This window comes from Rhincodon typus, chromosome 26 (genome assembly GCF_021869965.1).
Source record: "Rhincodon typus isolate 14 chromosome 26, sRhiTyp1.1, whole genome shotgun sequence".
Classification (NCBI taxonomy): Eukaryota; Metazoa; Chordata; class Chondrichthyes; order Orectolobiformes; family Rhincodontidae; genus Rhincodon; species Rhincodon typus.
Genome location: NC_063357.1, coordinates 18,786,477 through 18,804,908, shown reverse-complemented (window position 1 = coordinate 18,804,908; position 18,432 = coordinate 18,786,477). Strand labels below are relative to the sequence as shown.

At 39.6% G+C, this 18,432-nt stretch overlaps 1 protein-coding gene across 3 annotated transcripts in view; it reads right to left on the bottom strand.

Annotated features, from left to right (window-relative positions):
• Nucleotides 1-18,432, bottom strand: part of acaca (acetyl-CoA carboxylase alpha) — a 269,320-nt gene that overhangs the window by 118,811 nt on the left and 132,077 nt on the right. For all 3 annotated transcript variants that reach the window (XM_048612563.1, XM_048612564.1, XM_048612565.1), the window contains exons 36-40: nucleotides 14,841-15,056; nucleotides 10,064-10,219; nucleotides 8,416-8,619; nucleotides 3,923-4,078; nucleotides 2,712-2,852 (exon numbers count right to left, since the gene is read on the bottom strand). In XM_048612563.1, the coding sequence (XP_048468520.1) occupies nucleotides 2,712-2,852; nucleotides 3,923-4,078; nucleotides 8,416-8,619; nucleotides 10,064-10,219; nucleotides 14,841-15,056 (873 nt within the window). The remainder of the gene's footprint in view (nucleotides 1-2,711; nucleotides 2,853-3,922; nucleotides 4,079-8,415; nucleotides 8,620-10,063; nucleotides 10,220-14,840; nucleotides 15,057-18,432) is intronic.

The following is an 18,432-nucleotide window of genomic DNA, read 5'->3' as shown; positions in this document are numbered from 1 at the left end:
TGCAAGGTTGTTGATCATATGGGGAGTTGATAGTCTAATCGTATTATCGCTAGACTGTTGATCCAGTGACCCTGGTAATGTTCTGGCACCCCGGTTTCGAATCACGCCATAGCAGACGGTGGAATTTGATTTCAATAAATATCTGGAACTAAGGGTCTAATGATGACCAGGAATCCATTGCCGATTGTCAGAAAAGCCCATCTGGTTCACTAATGCTCTTTAGGGAAAGAAACTGCCATTCTTACCTGATCTGGATGACATCTGACTCCAGATCCACAGCAATGTCGTTGCCCTCTGGGCAATTAGGGAACGGCAATAAATGGTGGCTTAGCCAGTGACGCCCTCAAATAAAAAAACAGCTTAGCTGGAAGTAAGCCGAGAGGAAGATGCAGAGAGTTTATAAAGAAATACAGCCAGATTAAGTGAGTGGGTAACAAGGTAACAGGTATCCTACAGTGCGGGCAGGTGTGAGGTTATTCACTTTAGTAGGAAGAATATAAAAGTACAATTTTTTTTAACATGTGAATGTTCAGACAGACTAGAGGCTTCTCATACAAACAACACACAGTTAACTTGCAGGTACAACAAAAGTTAAGGCTGCAAATGGCACCTTGGTCTTTGTCGATAGCAGACTAGAGTACATGAATAAGAAAGCCTTGCTACAATTGTGTGAGACTTTGGTGAGACTACACCTGGAGCACTGTGTTTCCATATCTAAAGAAGGATATGCTTGTAGTGTAGGCAGTGCAATGAAGGTTTATTAAATTGGTTCCTGAAATGAGAGGATTTATCATACGTTAAGAGAACAGTAAACTGGGCCTATACTTCAGAATTCAGGAGAGATGATCTCATTTAAACATACCAGATTCCAAAGGAACCTGACACAGTAGACACGCAGAGATGGTTTTCTGTAGCTGGGGAATTTAGAACACGAGGTGGCACAGTCTCAGGATAAGGAATTTAACATTTAGGACTGAGATCAGAAGACATTTCCTTACTCAGAGGATTGTGAATCATTGGAATTCTGCACCCTAAAGGTTTGAATCTACTGAAGGCCAAGATCTTTCCGAGAATCAAGCAATGTATGAAGTGGGTGGGAAAACGGAGTTGAAGCGGAAGATTAGCCACGATTGCATCCAGTGCCAAATTAGGGGTGAGGGAGCCTATGATTTACACCTGCTCTTGTTTTGCAAACCAGTCTTCCATCCATTGACTCTACCTATATTTCCCACTGCCTCACAAAAGCAACCATCATAATCAAAGAGCCCTCCCATCCTGATTACACTTTCTTCCACCCTCTTCCATTGGGCATAAGATATTAAAGTTTAAATACACATATGAACAGATTCTTTCCAGCTGTTATCAGTCTTTTGAATGAACCTCTCAAATGTAAATATTGATCTTTCCCCCTGCACCTTTTCCGTGGCTGTAACACTGCATTCTGCACTCTGTTCTGCTACCCTAGTACACTTTGTATGCTACGATCTGCCCGAATAGCATGCAAAACAACACTGTTCATTGTATCTCGGTACATGTGACAATAATAAATCAAACTCAAAACTCAAACTCTTATGCATTCACCCATCTGTAATCAAAAAGCTTTCTGACAATCACTGCCAAATCACCCACGTGAAAATTGACCTAGGTGAGGTGCTGGACAGTTCCCAGCATCTGCAAAATCAGGCTTCAACAAAGAATCAGCAGAGCAATGTTAATATACTCTAGTTTAGTGAAGAACAAAGAAAATTGGCTTTATCTCCAGCTTTCATTTAGGGTGCTAGATAACATTTTCCAAATTCCAACGTTTGTGACATTTCAACAAGGCCATTTAAATCAAAATCATTAACAATAGATATAAATTAGATAAACAGAAATACAGGGGCAAGTAAAAGACCTAAAGCTGAAACAGTGCAGAGAAGATATTAAAGCTTTTCAATTTGTATTCATTTTATTTGTCCCAAAGCCTACTGGATCAGAGTCAGAGTCAGAGTCAGTGTCAATCTGCTTGGTCTAAATTTAAAGTTCGGCAATAAACTAACTTACAGGGCGGCATGGTGGCACAGTGGTTAGCACTGCTGCCTCACAGCGCCAGGGACCCGGGTTCGATTCCAGCCTCGGGCGACTGTCTGCGTGGAGTTTGCACATTCTCCCCGTGTCTGCGTGGGTTTCCTCCGGGTGCTCCGGTTTCCTTTCACAGTCCAAAGATGTGCAGGTTAGGTGGATTGGCCATGCTAAATTGCCCGTAGCGTTCAGAGAGGTGTAGATTAGGTGGTTATAGGGGGATGGGTCTGGGTGGGATGCTGTGAGGTTCGGTGTGGACTTGTTGGGCCGAAGGGCCTGTTTCCACACTGTAGGGATTCTATGATCCTATGAAACTGTCAGTCATCCTCTAACTGGTTACATTTTCCATGGCAACGCCTCTACCAGTAAGAATCCATTTGTCAACAGAGCCATTACACTGGATACACTTCTCATACAGTTTTAAAATGTTGCCTCCCTTTACATTGACATTATTGTGAAGTAACCTGGTGAGTGCAAGTCAAAAATAACTGTCTTTATCAGCAATACTCAAGTCGATACTACCAATGACAATGAACAGATGACGTTCAATCATTTGTTGTTAATCAACAACAGTGCCAATTGATTTGTGTTTGGTAAAAAGTAGAAAACTGACTGCCATGCAGCATAATTTCCAAATTCTCTACACCTACCTCATTGCCTCCAGGTAGCCTGTTCAACTGTACGAGCTGACCTTGACTGTCCAACACCAGCTCGGTGAATGTTAATAGCTCTTCAGGTGGGGACGGTAAATAGGCCTGCACTTCCATAGAGGTCCACAGTTTGATTAAAGACTTCAAAAATGAAAAAATTCAAAAGAAAAATATGTTTCAAAAATGGTTAAACTGAAATATTGTGTATAAATATTTAAAGAGTGTTTAAATGCATTCTAAAGACCTGTTGTACAATACTATATTTCAAAGATATGAGCTGTGATTAAGAGGGCAACTTGCCCCCACGCGAAACCAGATTTGAAGCGGTCTTTGGCCTTTTCCACGTGTGGTAAAAGAGATCTGAATAAAGGTCGCTTGTATTGCTGAACACAGAACTCAAGACTCCTCTTTGATATTTCTCTCTACAACAGAGGTTTGAAAGTTATGAAAGGTCTTGATAGAGGAAGCAGAAGAAGAACACTTTCCCAGTTAAGTTGCTGGCAATCACCAATTTTAGGAGGGAGTTAAGACAGAGATTAGCAAACATTCCTTCACACTGTCGCTGGAATGCTTTGATATGTGGTATGATTCAAGGACAGACCATTGAATACCTTAAGGAAAATTATGACAAAAGAGAAGCGTTTATAAAGTTCTTCATAGATAACAGAGTTTTGGAATTAATTTTTCATTGCTCACGGGGCTAGTACGGACTCATTGAACTACATAGCTTTCTTAAGCACTGGACATATTGATAAACCAATTCAAAACTGAAAAACTTACTATTAAAAATGTCACTCCCACTGTCTTACTAGCATTCTCCTCCAATATTGACATCTTGCACTGTTCCACGGTAGATATGCTATGCAGTAATTCCCCAAAATGGTCACCAAACCTATGTGTGCCTTGATAGTCTGACTGGTCATTCCTAACTCAGGTGGGGGGGGCCTGGGGGGAGAGAAAGGAGGAGGAGTTCACAATCTTGCTTGGTTCTGTCCTCTGTGTCCACAAATAACCATTTTCAATAAAGGTGTGAAAAGTGATCAGAAACAGAAATCTCTGGAGACTATTTCTCACCCTAATGTAGGGATACTCTCGACAGTTGCAATATGTTTTCTACTGTCCTGCTTGACATAATTATCTTGACAACACACAACAGATTCTGCTCAAACCACCATCATGAAAACAGCAGCATTCCAAACTGTCAGATTTACCTGTCGGAACATTTCAGGCAAGTCATATACGTATGTTGTTCCAAGAGACTGGGCTTGAAACCTTTTGGATTGCAGAAGGTCTTTGGTAACATAGGGTGTGTTGATCAGCATTCCATGTAATGGTCCCTGTTTATCCCCATAGGCCTGAAACATGATCTGTTATCGAAAGACAAAAATGGTGAAGTGCTTTTCTTTCAAATCTGTTTGTTTTGTAAGTATCATAGCTCATTTTGTTCAGTGCCAGTGAAATCATTTTGCACAAATTAATATTATGAAGGCAATGGCGACAGCCTTTTGCAAGGGCTGGAAATGACAGAATACATTTACCTTTCCAAATGACATCAATTGGGAAGGCAAATTCTCACGTTACTTTACATTCTGGCATGTAAATTTGCTGAAAAGATATTAATTGGAGCAATACAATTATTAACTAAGTAATTATTTGCTGTATCTGTATTTGGAATACTTTGAGATTCAGAAGTTATCAAGTTTTATTATATGGTTACATTAAAAAATTACAATACTCATGCTGCCTCACATCCTTCCTCATCTTACTCTAGTCCCGGTTACCTCATATGCTTTTCAAGCATCTCCTTAAAGGCACATATGCCATTGCCTCTTTATGGTAGCATCTTCCACATTAGCACCATGTATTGGGTAAAGACATTTCTTCTCAGTTTCCAAATGTATTTTTTGATGACTATTTTGTATTGATGCTCTCTAGTTATGCTCTTACCCATAAGTGGAAATGCATTTTGTGTCTCCTATATCATTACATTTCATAATTTCAAAGATTTCTGTTAAGTCACACATCAGACATCTTTTTAAAATAGAGATACGACTCAACTGGTTTATCCTTTACTAAAAGAACCTTATACTTCCAGTCTTATCCTTCTAATTCTTTTTAACATTCTCTTTAATGCTTCTGACTTTGTCCTAAAATATAAAGACCCAAAACTTTACTGTTCTCCAAGCGTGGACTTATCAAAGTGCAACTCAGGTTTAGCATTATGTCTCTAGTGTTCAATTCTATCCTTCCAGAAATAAATCTTTGTGTGTTTACTCTCGTTTTGAACTTGTTGACCTGCATCACAATTTTTGTTGATTTGATTATACTTCCAGATTCGCATGATCCTCAACAGCATTTGGATTCTTATTTTTCAAGAAAGGTATACCTCTATTTTTATTAAAAGCAAATATTTATGAATGTTGAAATGAATTTGCTGGTCATATGCCTATCTTTAAGTATGTTAATGCCTCGTTGTAATTTGTTGCAGTGAAATTTTGAAACTGTGTTGATCCCTAAGGGACCCATTTCCCACCCTCCACCACTTTGAATAGAATCACAGAATTATTACAATGCAAAAAGGAGACCAGTTGGTCCATCATGTCTACATTGACTGTCTGAGCATTTGGACTAAATGTCAAACTCCTGCATTTTCCCATAACTGTTCATATTGAGTAAACATTTAACTACAAACAATGACCATTTGAATGGCTCAATTAAACCTGCCTTCACCTATTTCTAGGTAGTGCATTCCAAAACCGGACCACTCTCAGTGTGAAGATGACTTTCCTCATCTTGCATTTGCAAAACACTTTAAAAACTGTATTCTCTGGTTCTCAATCTTTTTACAAACTCTATCTACTCTACCCAGACCCCTCATGATTTTGAAAACTTCTATCGAAACTCCCTCCAGTCTTTGCCTTCCCAAAGAAAACAGTTCCAACTTCTCCATTCTTTCCGCATAACTGAAGTGTCTCATCCCTGGAACAACACTTGTAAATCTCTTCTGCATTCTCTCCAATGCATTTACATCCTTTCTAGTATGGCACCAGAACTGTACACAATATTCTAGCTGACATCTAACTCGCGGGTTATACAGGTGCCGCATAACATCATTGCTCCTGTACTCCATGCCGCTATTAATGAAGCCTTAAATACCATATGCATTAACAGGTCTGTCACACATCCTACCACATTTAATAGCTACCTTATTCAAACAACTTCTGAAAGAGAAAGGCCCTTCCTTCACAATTCAGCCTACAAAATTGAATACAGCAATATGCTCATCAACATGCTGCATATTTCTGAATGTTTCTGCTCCTTTTGTTCAGGTTTCACCACTTATTTTGCACCACAGAGTTGGACCATGGACTTTTTTTTGAGCCTGCATCAAAGCAGTCTGATCAGTTGCTGCATGTTGCGGGTTCGGGATTAGTGGTGCGTCACTAACGGAGCCACTATAGGCATCCCTGCCATAATCCATTGCTGCTATATCTTTCATCAGCAGCTGGCCACGAAAGCAATCAATCATGTGTATGAGTGGTCTCAGAGGAATCTTTCTAAAGGCTACCAGAGGTTACCTACACAAACATTCTAATCTCCTCTTCCACTGTATTACATAGTAGTCATTTCTCTGACCTCTTTTGTCATTTACAATATATAATGAAAATGAAAGTTTTCAGCAGGAGAAAAAAAAAGTCTTATTCCACACAATTACAAGTGGAAAAAAAAGTCATGGCATTATTTACTGACAAGTAAGGGCTTGCCTTGAAGCCATTGTGATATGAGTTAATGTAATCAAGCTGTACAAAGAGCCACAGCAACTGTGGTTAAGAACAGCAGTAGCACTAAGAGAACACAGAAGATTAAATCACTCCTTTTGCCCTCATCTCCCTCCTGCTGTGGCTGTTAGACGTATACTCAGTAATTTCATTATCATAAACTCGATCAGAAGAATATCAAATAAAAGGTCAGGTTGCAAATTACCAAAAAGCAGAGCTCAACCATTGTTCCAGCAAGAGAATCTTTCAATTCCTCAAACATTCATAAATTAAAATGATGAATACCAAGTTGGTTCAGAGAGTAATGCAAAATGTACATTTTTATATAGAAGGGTAACAATGACTCTATGAGTGATTGGGACACTATTGTAATACAGTTGCAACATAGGCATGAGAGATTAGGGTATCACGAATTGAAGTTTTGGCATTTGGACCATGGAACAGAAAGTCCAGGATTAACCTGGCAATCTTCCACTCAACCTACAACTAACCTCTACACTTAGGAAGGGCAACTATGCCCACTCTCAAACAGTTTTTTCAACTCTGCACCTTTGTCTTGCCACTGATGTATCTGCTGATCTTCTCCATGTGTTGTTTTCACCTTGAAAGCTTCATTCCCGCAGATCTACAGCATTCTCTGCTTCATCACTCTGCAAGGTGTAATAGCTATGCCAGTGGTCTCTCATCCAGAGGTCACAAGCTCAAAAGCATTTGCCATTTGAACAAGCTGACTGTTCATTTCCAGAGCTAACTGAATGACCTCAAACTTTACAAGCACTTTCTCTGATCAGTCAAAATTTGCATGGTGTTTTATACAAGATGATTCTAAATGAAATTACGTATACATCTTCCCTAATCCCAATCTGATTTTGTCCTGGTCAGTCACAAACCATTGTGGTCAAATTCACAACTGACATTTTGTGTCAACCAATGCTTCTCATCATTCTGCATCTCTCAGGGGGATCTTTGTTTCCAACACTATTGGTTATTCCATTGTCCCATGCCTTTCTTTTACAGTACAACACCATGGTATTGGTCCCTCCTGATTCAACTTAAACCCATCAGAAAGCAGTATTACCTTGTTTCTGAAAATAAACATCCAAAATAAATGACATTAAAATATAATAAATCACAAATCTTACATCACACATACAATACAAGGAATATTTCCTTCCAACTCCATAGTGTTCTTTCTCCATCTCCAAAATCTTAGACCCCTGCAATAGCACCCAGAGGTCTGGCTTGCATAATACTCTCATGGCCACCATTATCACCTCAAATTTTCCATATGTCAAGATATTCATTATTCTCCCGCCCACCTAACCTACCCATACTACCTCCTGCACATCCATCAACTTTATTCTATCCAAGCACTGTATCTCTTAAGTGCAGACTTCAAAACTCTCATTCTTTTTTCTGGTCACCTATTGGCTTTGTCTCACTTTACCTTAGTGAGCTTCACCTATTTATCGTTCTTGCATGGACCAACATCTCACCTAACATTGGACGCAGTCTCCTGTCAATCCACGTGAGCATCAGTGGCTGTCTGTTCAGCCACTATGCTCTGTTATTCGTGGAACTCCCTGCCTACTTCCATCCACTTTACTACTTCCCTTCTTACCTTTAAGCAACAAATTGCATAGCACCTTGACTCTCGCCCTTACTCTAATCACAAACAGTAGCTAGAGCTTCTTCACAGCCAGTCTCCAACTTCATTACAGCTGATCTCCCCACTACAACTAGATAAATTACTCCAAGATCAGAAAATCGACCGGATATGGTGAACGGGAATCCTAAAAAAATACCAGAAATACATTGTAAAAGTTGTACACCCTATCTATCTTGACAGCACTTTCTCAACAAGCTTCCAAAAACAAAACTTGAAATTCCATTATGTCAGTAAGTTACTCCTCAACTTCGCTTACCTGTCCAGTCCTGGAATTTGTCACCTCCTTGTACAGACTGATATCCAAATAATAACCTGACTCATTGGTCAGGAACAGCCTGATGGGAATGGCCTTTCCAGTAGGTGTCAAGCGAATATTTATTTTCAACTCCGCCTGAAGTACACGCAGTTTCCAAAGACGACTGCCATATCGCATCACCATGCTACGCACAGACTCTTCTATCTGGAGGAAGGAACAGAGACGTAATGCTCAGGACTCTCATCCATTGCAGATTTACTGAAGGAGGCCACTATGCCAAAACGCAAGCTGCCCCCAGTGTACATTTGAAATATACTAGGTGAAAAATCATCAATGTGAAATGTTAACTCTGTTTTTCTCTCTCCATAAATGCTGTCAGACCTGCTGAATGTTTCCAGCATTTTCTATGTTTATTGGATCAAACACTATCTTGTTTCGATTATACTCAAATATCAGCTCAGAAAATACTTCATTTGCTCGCTTAATTCTCTCTCCATATCCTGGATGTAGTGGTTTCTGCTCATGTAGTGACCCATGGTCCTAGCAAGCCATCAATTACCATGCATGTTGCTAAACTGTGAACCTGGAGAGGCAGCATTAGCGGTGAGAAAACGGAGTCATTGTTTCAGCTCCAGTGACCCTTGTTCATTTGAGTCCCTCTTCAGTTCTGAAGAAGGGTCACTGAACCTGAAACATTAATTCTGCTTGCTCTCCTCAGATGCTGCCAACGCTGCCGAGTTTCTCCAGCATTCCTGTTTTTCTTTCAGACTGCCATCATCTATGTTTTGTTTTAGTGTGACAGGTTATTTGACTGAAGGGCTGAATCCTTACCAAAGCTGGAACCTTTTTGCAGCAAAAGAAGTGGTGATGGAGAGCAATAAGGGTCTTTCATTTATCCCATGTATGTTTATGTAACTTAATTTTTCCCTGCTGAGATCAGTGGAGTGCAAGGATCGAATCAGACACATTTTGCTGTTGATAGGCACGGTGGCACATCACAAAGTGGTGAGCAACTGAGGCACCGCAGGCAATATGATTACGTCATAATAAACTCTAGGGATTATTTAATTTCAGGTGACTACATACAGTTAGTCTCAAAGTTACCATTTTTTTTAAAAATCAGGAACAGGAAGCTTTCCAATATGTTGCAACAGCTTCAATTACTAAGTTGAAAACTTGATTAAAAATATTATTCAAATAGGTGAGATTCCGTATAACGTCATGGACAACATAAAAAGAATACAAACGGAAACAGCTTCCCACGTGACATACATTTTTGACAATACAAAGCATTAATGATAAGCTGACAGTGCGCACTGTCACCTGTGCCCTTCCACAAAAGCCCTAGTATCTCTCTGGTTGACAATACTTGACCTGGCCATCAGATGACATGCTTCATCTCTTCACTAAGAGCATGAAATTGCTGAAAAGCAGGATAATACTAATTTCCTCCAAAATTAATGAGCCCACGAACACAAATGTGTTCTCAGAGGTCATAAGACACACATTTCCATGGTTTTAATAGCAGATTGGATGCTCCTGATCTACTGGTTTATGGCAAAGAATGACCAGTAAACTAGTGCATTAGTACATCATACTAGAAATGACTTCTTTAATTTGTCAATAAAATTTCAAAGACAGTAGCTACCTTTGAAGGATCCATGATAACAGTGGGAACAAAGTTGAGGAAGATATGGTTGCAGTCTGTTCGAACATTAGTATTGTTAAATGCTACTTCCAGCTCATCCATAGCTTCCAACAACAAACGCTCTCCCTCATTCTGCAGATATTCAAATGAGGCTTCCTACAGACAAGATTAATATCAAAGTTATTTGACTGTCTTACTAAATGTTGTTCATTTAAAAAACAAATTCCAAAGCAAAGTCTTAAGCCACATAATGCATAAAATAGACTAAGCACCTTATTTAAGAAAGTTCAAACTACAGCAATTAACAATTCACTAATAATTTATTTTTCCTCTACCTGATGATAGAATATGACATTTGTGGCCATTTCATTTTGATCATAAAAAGAGTTGCACCAATGTAATTTTTTGGGAGCAAATTGTCCTTGGAGTCCTTCTAATGGGAAAGCACTATTGATAGTTAAAGTGAATTGTTCCAATTTCTGGCATTTTTGTTAGCTCTGCTATTTTGATTCCAGATTGATAAAAATTACAAATATAGATCATTTAAGATCATGTTTTCAATGTTTACATATGTTAAACTAGATCCAGCACAATAATACAATACTTCCCATTGGCAAGTCAGCATTGCTTGAAAGATTGGTGCCAAGTTCTAGGTGCTGCGCAGTCTTGTTTAAAAAATTTTATTTTGTACATCTGTGGTCCTTCAACAACAAGGTCAAACATTATGAAGAAACCGAATAGAACAAAACACTTTCAGATCGCAGGAAGCACAGGAAACATGACGTCCTTCTCTTTGAAGACTTCCTACCTTGTCCAGGACTGATAGTTAGAATAGAGTGGTGGTGACATGATGCAAGAGTCTCAAATGACTGGAGCTCATTAAAGCTCTGCTCAAATCTACTCCCAATTTGAGATTTGCAGAGGTCAATAGAAGTGAGTGAAAACTACACTTCAATAATGGTGGTGGGAAGCAGTAGGCAGGGAGTGGGAAATGAAGTGAAGGGAGCAGGGAACATCAGAAGGCATGCCATGGTGGTTATTTACAAGTAGCATTGCCAATTCTTGTCGAGCAAACTGAAGATGCAACTGTTTGTGTGTCAAGCTAGATTGACTGAGAATAATGAGTAAAAGTAAGCAATTTCATCCACGTCATTCAACAAATTCATCCAATGTGGACCTGAACACAAGAACTGCCTTCTGGCATTTACTAAACTAGCAAACCTCAATTGGAAGACAACATGTCAATGGGTCAGGTAAAATCAGGAGTCCTTCTTCCAACTACCATCCAATAACCACAACAGAAGTACACATGGGGAACATGGACAACGTAGTATTAAATTTGGCTATGATCATTTGGTTACTTGGTTTTGAGGCCCACACTCAAAATAAGGTCCACTCATTTCAATGTGAGATTGCAACAGTCATGTATCTAATCATCTCCCATCAAGGAATTAAATCCTTCTGAAAAGTAGTAGAGAAAATCGGCAATAAAAGAAAGGATGTTGTCTCCGTGGAAAACCAAAAATTAAAACAAAGCAAATTCAATTAAAATTCCATACATTAGCCACAGTTAAACAGCATAAGGAAAACGTGGAGAACAAAATCGGCACAGAACAATATTTTCTTCAATTAACTGTGAAAATAAGCAAACCAATGGAATTCTGAAATTCAAAGCTAAGGTCACTTTTAATCATTGGTTATAAAACAAATTAAAATCAAGAAGTAGCAGCCCTTAAATTCAAGGCTGTGCTTTTGAAATCACATTGCTGAAAGCATCACAGAACTTTAATTAATGGACTACCTGCACTCCCAGTTTTATGCTTGTTCAACTTCTTCAGGAGATTTTTCAAATTAGGAGAAAGATCATATTAAGTGAAATAGACCATCAAAAATTACATTAAAATGCAGTAAAATAGAAATATGACTTGGAATGTACATTAACATAGTAGAGTGTGGCTCGGAATTATAGCACACAAAATAACTCGTGATTTGATACCTATTTGAGAAACACACTGGGTTTACTTCAAATTTAAATGATATACAATATATTAAGGATTTGAGATTCTTCTAAACTGATTTACTGACCTACTGGTAGGTGCCACGGTGGCTAAGTAGTTAGCACTGCTGCCTCACAGTACCAGGGACCTAGTTTGAAACCAGCCTCGGGCAACTGTGTGGAGTGTGCACATTCTCCCAGTGTCTGCGTGGGCTTCCTCTGGGTGCTCCAGTTTCCTCCCACAGTCCGAGGATGTGTAGGTTGGGTGGATTGACCATGCTAAATTGTTAATAGTGTTCCAATAATGTTCAGGAACGTGCAGACTAGGTGGATAAGCCATGGGAAATGCAGGGTTACAGGTATAGAGTAGGGGGCTGGGTAGAACCAAGTGGGATGCTATTCAGAGGATCAGCGCAGATTTGATGGGCCAAATGGCCTGCTTCTACACTGTAGGGATTCTATAATTCCAGCTTCACTTACCAGCCCTCACTTAATATCTCACATATCCATACAATACTCTTTGTTCTTCTTTGCCTTGGAAAAATCTTTGCTATAAATCAGTTACAAATTTACTTCCATAATCCCAATCCTCTAGACATTTGGCCAACAATTCCCCACAATTTGCACTTGTTGACTTGATCAACTATTTTTTTTTAACTGCCACCTCCAAAATCCTCAACTGCTGCAATATCTTAACGTTCCCTCAACTCAGCCACTTCCTTTGATATGGGCAACAGATTTACTCCTTGATGTTTAAGGGGTGCAGACATGAATTTCTCTCTCAAACAAATGGTTTAACAATCCATGCAGATCACCCTGGATTGCACATAATGTGTTTAGGCCTCATTTGCCTGTGCTAAAATTGTCCACTACTCAAGGATCACCCTGGAACACTCTTCACCACCAACTGTCTCCTTAAATCTGCATTTCCTCGCACCTTCGTGCCCAACATGGATTTCTTTGTCACCAAAGTTGGGACTACTCACTCAGCTGTCACTGCTACTGTCGCCCACTCTTCACCAGGCTAACCTAAACACTTCCACTGTCTGATCCCCATCTTTGGGGATCTTTGCCATCTCTGTTTAAGTTGTTTCTGATCAAATTTCATCCTTGTGATTAACCTCCTGGTCTCTTAATCCCATTCCCACCTAGCTGCCATGCTTGCTAGCATTAGCAATAGCCTATGTATCAAAACTGTCATTGCCACAACTCCCTGAAAAATCATTTTGATTCTTTCGTATTAGCAAACACTGCCCATTTCAAAATTTTCTTTGTCGCCCAAAGTCGTTGAAAGAGCTGTTTCCAAATCTGTACCCATCTTTCCTGCAACTCCCAGTCTGAATTTCTTCTGTCAATTTTCAACCTCTGCTACAGCATTGAAATGGCCCTAACCAAAGTCAGAAATTATATCTTCTGCGATTGTAACTCTGGCGCACTATTCCCCTTTGTCTTCTGCACAACATTAAAAACAGTTGAATGACAGTTTTGATATGTAGGACACTATCGTTAATGCCAGCATAGTGACTAGGTGGGAATGGGATCAAGAAAGCAGGAGGTGGATCACAATGATGAGATGCCGTCAGATACAACTTAAACAGTTAACCACACTATTCTCCTTCTCTTCCTAAAGCAGAGTCATATTGGACAAAAACCATTAATTTTATGTCTCTCTTCACAAATGCTGCCAGACCTGCTGAGTTTCTCCAGCATTCTACTCCTATTTCATTCCTTGAGCATTTCTCCACTATTGTCCAGTTGCTTTGTACTACTCCTAACAATGCGATTTCACCCACAGTATTTCCAGCAATGGCATCTCTCTTCCAGCTCCTGAATGATCAATGCTCTCATTACCCCAAAGATTCAGCCTTGGACCTTTGTTTTCCTCAACCACATGTTCTTCTCTGGATAGGAATTCAGACGTGCAAATCATCCTTCACATGGATGCAGCCAGCACCCTCCCATCTCCACCCATTAAACTTGAGTTCTCTACTATTTCTATACTAACATACTGCCTTCTCGATATCTCGACTTGTGTGAATGATAACTTCCTTCAATTAAACACCTATAATTCTGCACCCTACCATCGATTCCACCCTCCTTCTTGCTCTCTGCCCATGGCTAAACCACACTGTTTGTAATCTCAGTATCCGATTTGATCCTGTGCTGAGTTTCCATCCTCACATCCTCTCCATCATAAAGAACTTCTACTTCCAACTCCATAATATAAAACTTAACACTGCCTCACCCACCAGCTGCTGAAACCCTCATCTGTCTCTCGTCACCCCCATCTCAGTAATCTAATGCTCTCCTGCTGGACACCCCTCCAACCACCCTCCAAGTGTAAACATCAGCTCATCTGAAACTCACCTGTATCCTGCCCTACATCAAAACCTGTTTATTCATCACCCCTTCTGTTGGTGACTTGCTCCAAATCCAACCAATGCTTAGCCTCATTTTAAAATCACATCATGGCCTGTGACCTGCCTTCTTTCCTCCACCCCAATGTTTCTTAGATTTTGCAATTTCTTGGATTTTGATCTCCATTGCAATGCTCCCCACAAAATCCCAGGACCACACATTTGAATTCAATCCCTCAATCCTCTGTTCCACCTCCCTCACTTGCTTTAAGCACCATCTTTCTGACCAGGCTTTTTATCACCACTTCTAATATCTTACTGTTAGCTTAGGCATTAATTTTCTTTCTAACATTGGCATGAAATGTTTTGAAGGCATTATCAACAGTGCTTTATGAATGCAAGTTGTTTTCATAGGTTCACCCACCTTCGTGACCAAGTCCGAATGTCGAATTATCGCTCGTACAAAGAATCGATAGTCAGTCACCTCAATACCAGCCTCCACCTTGGCTGCACCTAAATATAAGTGCATTTTGTGATTGGCACATGGCATTGCGGTAAGATCAAAATTACGCATCCGATTTAGCTCCAGCTGGAAAGCCAGGGCAGGCTCCAGATGTCGGTAAATCCGGTCTTCCTGAAACTGCAAAAAAGAAATAAATGTGCAACTAACAGGTTCAATAACACTGAATAAAATGTGTTAATATAAGTATAATGACAGGAGGGGAAGACAAGTAAGGGAGTTGGGCACAAGAGAGACAAGCGTGAAGGATGAGTTTGGGGCATGAGGAATGAGTGGCAAAATGAAAGATAGCAGGAGGAGGGGCAGTAAGGGTGAGGGAAAGGGAGCGAAGGAAAGACAGCAAGGGCGAGGGAAAGGGTGCAAAGTGAGGAAAAGAGAAGTTGTGAAAGAGGGAGGATGAGGACAAGAGAGATAGCCAAAAGAGAGAGAAGGGGAGAATAAGGAGGAGGAAAGCATGAGAATGGGAGAGCAAAAAGAGACAGGGAGACCATAAGGATGAGTGAGTTTGGAGGAGGTGAAGGGTGCTGAAAAAGAGAGGGGTGTGGGTGAAACAGAGAGATGGAGGGCAATATAAAAGAGAGAGATGGAAATAGAGAGGTAAAGGGAGCATGAGAGAGAGGTGGAGGGTGAAAAAGGGAAAGACAGACAGAGAGTGAAAGATAGAGAGATTGGGAAATGAAATCAAGAAGGGAAGAAATGATGAAAAAGAGGGGGTGGAAAAGGGTGCATGCACAGATCTTTATGTCTAATTGCTAAATTGTGATTTGGGCTTTTTTTAAGATTTAAAAATATAATGTCAATTTATAAGACTCATATTGTTGAGACAAGATAAAGTAATAAACACGGAGCTGTTTAGAAGACTGCTGCAATTATGTTCGAAAAGGCCACAACACTCAATATATTTACAGGTTTTTCTGTAACATGGATTTCAGGGCAGCAGTCAATGAACTTGAACACTGGATTTGCATTACGGAAAGCAGTGCCTTTAACCAGAAGATAGACTCTCACCAATATCAACTGGAGGGCAGGCACATGGATACCACTCTTCTTAAACCAAACTACACAAGAAGCTAATACAGATTTTGTTCAAGACACAGCCAGATCTTAGATTCCAGAAAAATAACAAGTTGGCAAAGATCCCTTTTAATCCAAGATCCTTGCATAATCTGCTCTTCACTTCCTGTTAATTTTAAAATAATTTGTTAAAAATATTTTGAGTCCTTCACTTCTGTTAATCATTGATGGTTTTGATGAATTTTGAATCAAAAGCAAATAACAGCGAACAAGCCCTCATCTTCGCCTTTCTGCCACCAGCTCTGCTTGGTCCTCATTCTCCTGCCTGCTGCATCACCCTCTTGCAATTCCAATCTAATTTTGGATTTGACAAAAGGTGTTAAACCAAAGCATGATTCTAAGATTTGCAATGCATTATTTGAAAGAAGGAGAAATCCCAACTATTAGTTTATTAAGAAATTTGGGTAGATTTTTGTCTGTATCATTGAGACATATAATACTTCCTGGGCAGATTTTTGATAAGCAGAGGCTGAAATATGATCAGGGGTGGGGTTTGGAATGTGAAATAATCACAGTAGTCATAATCTTATTGAATGGTGAAGTTGGCTCAAATGGCCTACTCTTACTCTTAATTCATATGTTGCTTGGAACATAGGAACATAGGAATTAGGAGTGGGAGTAGGCAATTCAGCCCGTTGAGCCCCCTCCGCCATTTAACAAGATCATGTATATCCAACACAAAAATATTAAATATGGGAAAATCACATACCAGTAACAAACTCTGCCCAATATTTCCTTTGTTTGAAAGAAAGAATGAGACATCAGACAGCTGTTACTAGCTTCCCTTCAGACTCCCTCATTTCCTCCCCAAAAATGGCCGAAAAGGTAATTAATTCCCAGGCTGTCAAGACAAAAATTTAGCCCAAAGTCCCACTAAACATTGCTGCAGACAATGCATCATTCCAAAACTCTCAAGCATTTTAAACTGAATGAACTGGTACATTATCCATGAAATATTTTCAACTTCCTGCTAATATAGAGTTTTCCAAAAACCTCAACTAGTTTGATCAAAAAAGAATCTGCCTGCTTGTATATAAGTCAGCTTATGATGCTGCAATAGATCTAAATTAATATATTGTATCCTCAGGATGACCTGCTTTAAAGAAAACCTTCTCATTCTGCTACCAAAAACACTTGTCATTAATTCTACATTAAAACTAACATCATGAACTGGGTGGATAAGTTTATACCCTGCAATTTGTTTACAATGCAGGGTTAAACTCTGAAGCTTTAAATCAGAAAAATCTATTTCACAAAGACTCAATGGCCCTTATACACCCCGCTGTGCCACATGATGGATCTCGTTTTATGCTAGGACTTTACGTCTCATCAACTCAAATCTGGACTCAAGACAGTGCTCTGAGGAGTACATTATTCCTGCACTATACTTTCTAACCTAATAAACAGACTCATGTTAGTTTTCAATTCATAACTATGTTACAAATGACCTCTTCTCAAATAATGGGGATGTTATCCCATATCCTTTTCTCTACACCATGGTATTAATATCATAACACTATAACAATCTCAACGCTACCATACAACCTACAATCCAAACTGCAACATTAAATGTTCTTGTCCATTTCAGAATAAGATTCCAGTCACTGATCTCACCTGATCCTTTTGCTTCTCTAAGAGGAATCTACAGTTCATCCCAGCTCACTCCACTACCATCTTTAGTAACTCTTTCAATTATCTCATTACCATGTGCAATTCCAACGCAAGCGAGACCATAAAATTTAAACCTACCAGAGTTACCTAGAAACAATAATAGGCCAGCTTTATCAGTCAGTATTAAGTGGTTGGTTGTCTTCAGGTTTTGAGGGGTAGGGAAGACACTTAGTGATAGGTTTTGAAAACATTACGTAGTTTGATGAAACCAGGACAGGCTAAAGGCTGATGACCACTTGATTTCTGATTAATGCCCTTGTTGATTTACACGTTCCAAATGGAAAACTGCAAATTTCAGCCAAATCTTCAGGAACAATGAAGGTGGGGGTTAAAGAAAATTAACATGACACAAGTTAAGTTTCTGGTTAAGGTACGCTAAAGCTGCTTTCCTATATATGCAGCAGCAACTCCCACTAGAGTTAGAAGAAAGAGAAAGGGTGGGCTTGCATGTTTCAGGTCAATTACTTTTTGCCAGAAAGGACCGACTGATGACAGGACGATGACCTGAAATGTTAACTATTTCTCTCTCAGGTATTTCCGATGCGTTGCGTCTTTATTCCTCATTTCCCATCTAATACTATAATGGTATTAAAAGTACTTAGCTGGGTGTAAAGTTCTTTGGTATTTCCAACATCAATAAAAAGTGCTATGTTAATGAGGTTTTACTCCTTCCATTTCTTTTGGAGGATAAATTCAAACAATTTAAACTGTTCATAACTCAGGTCACCGATGGGAGCCTACCAATGCTTGA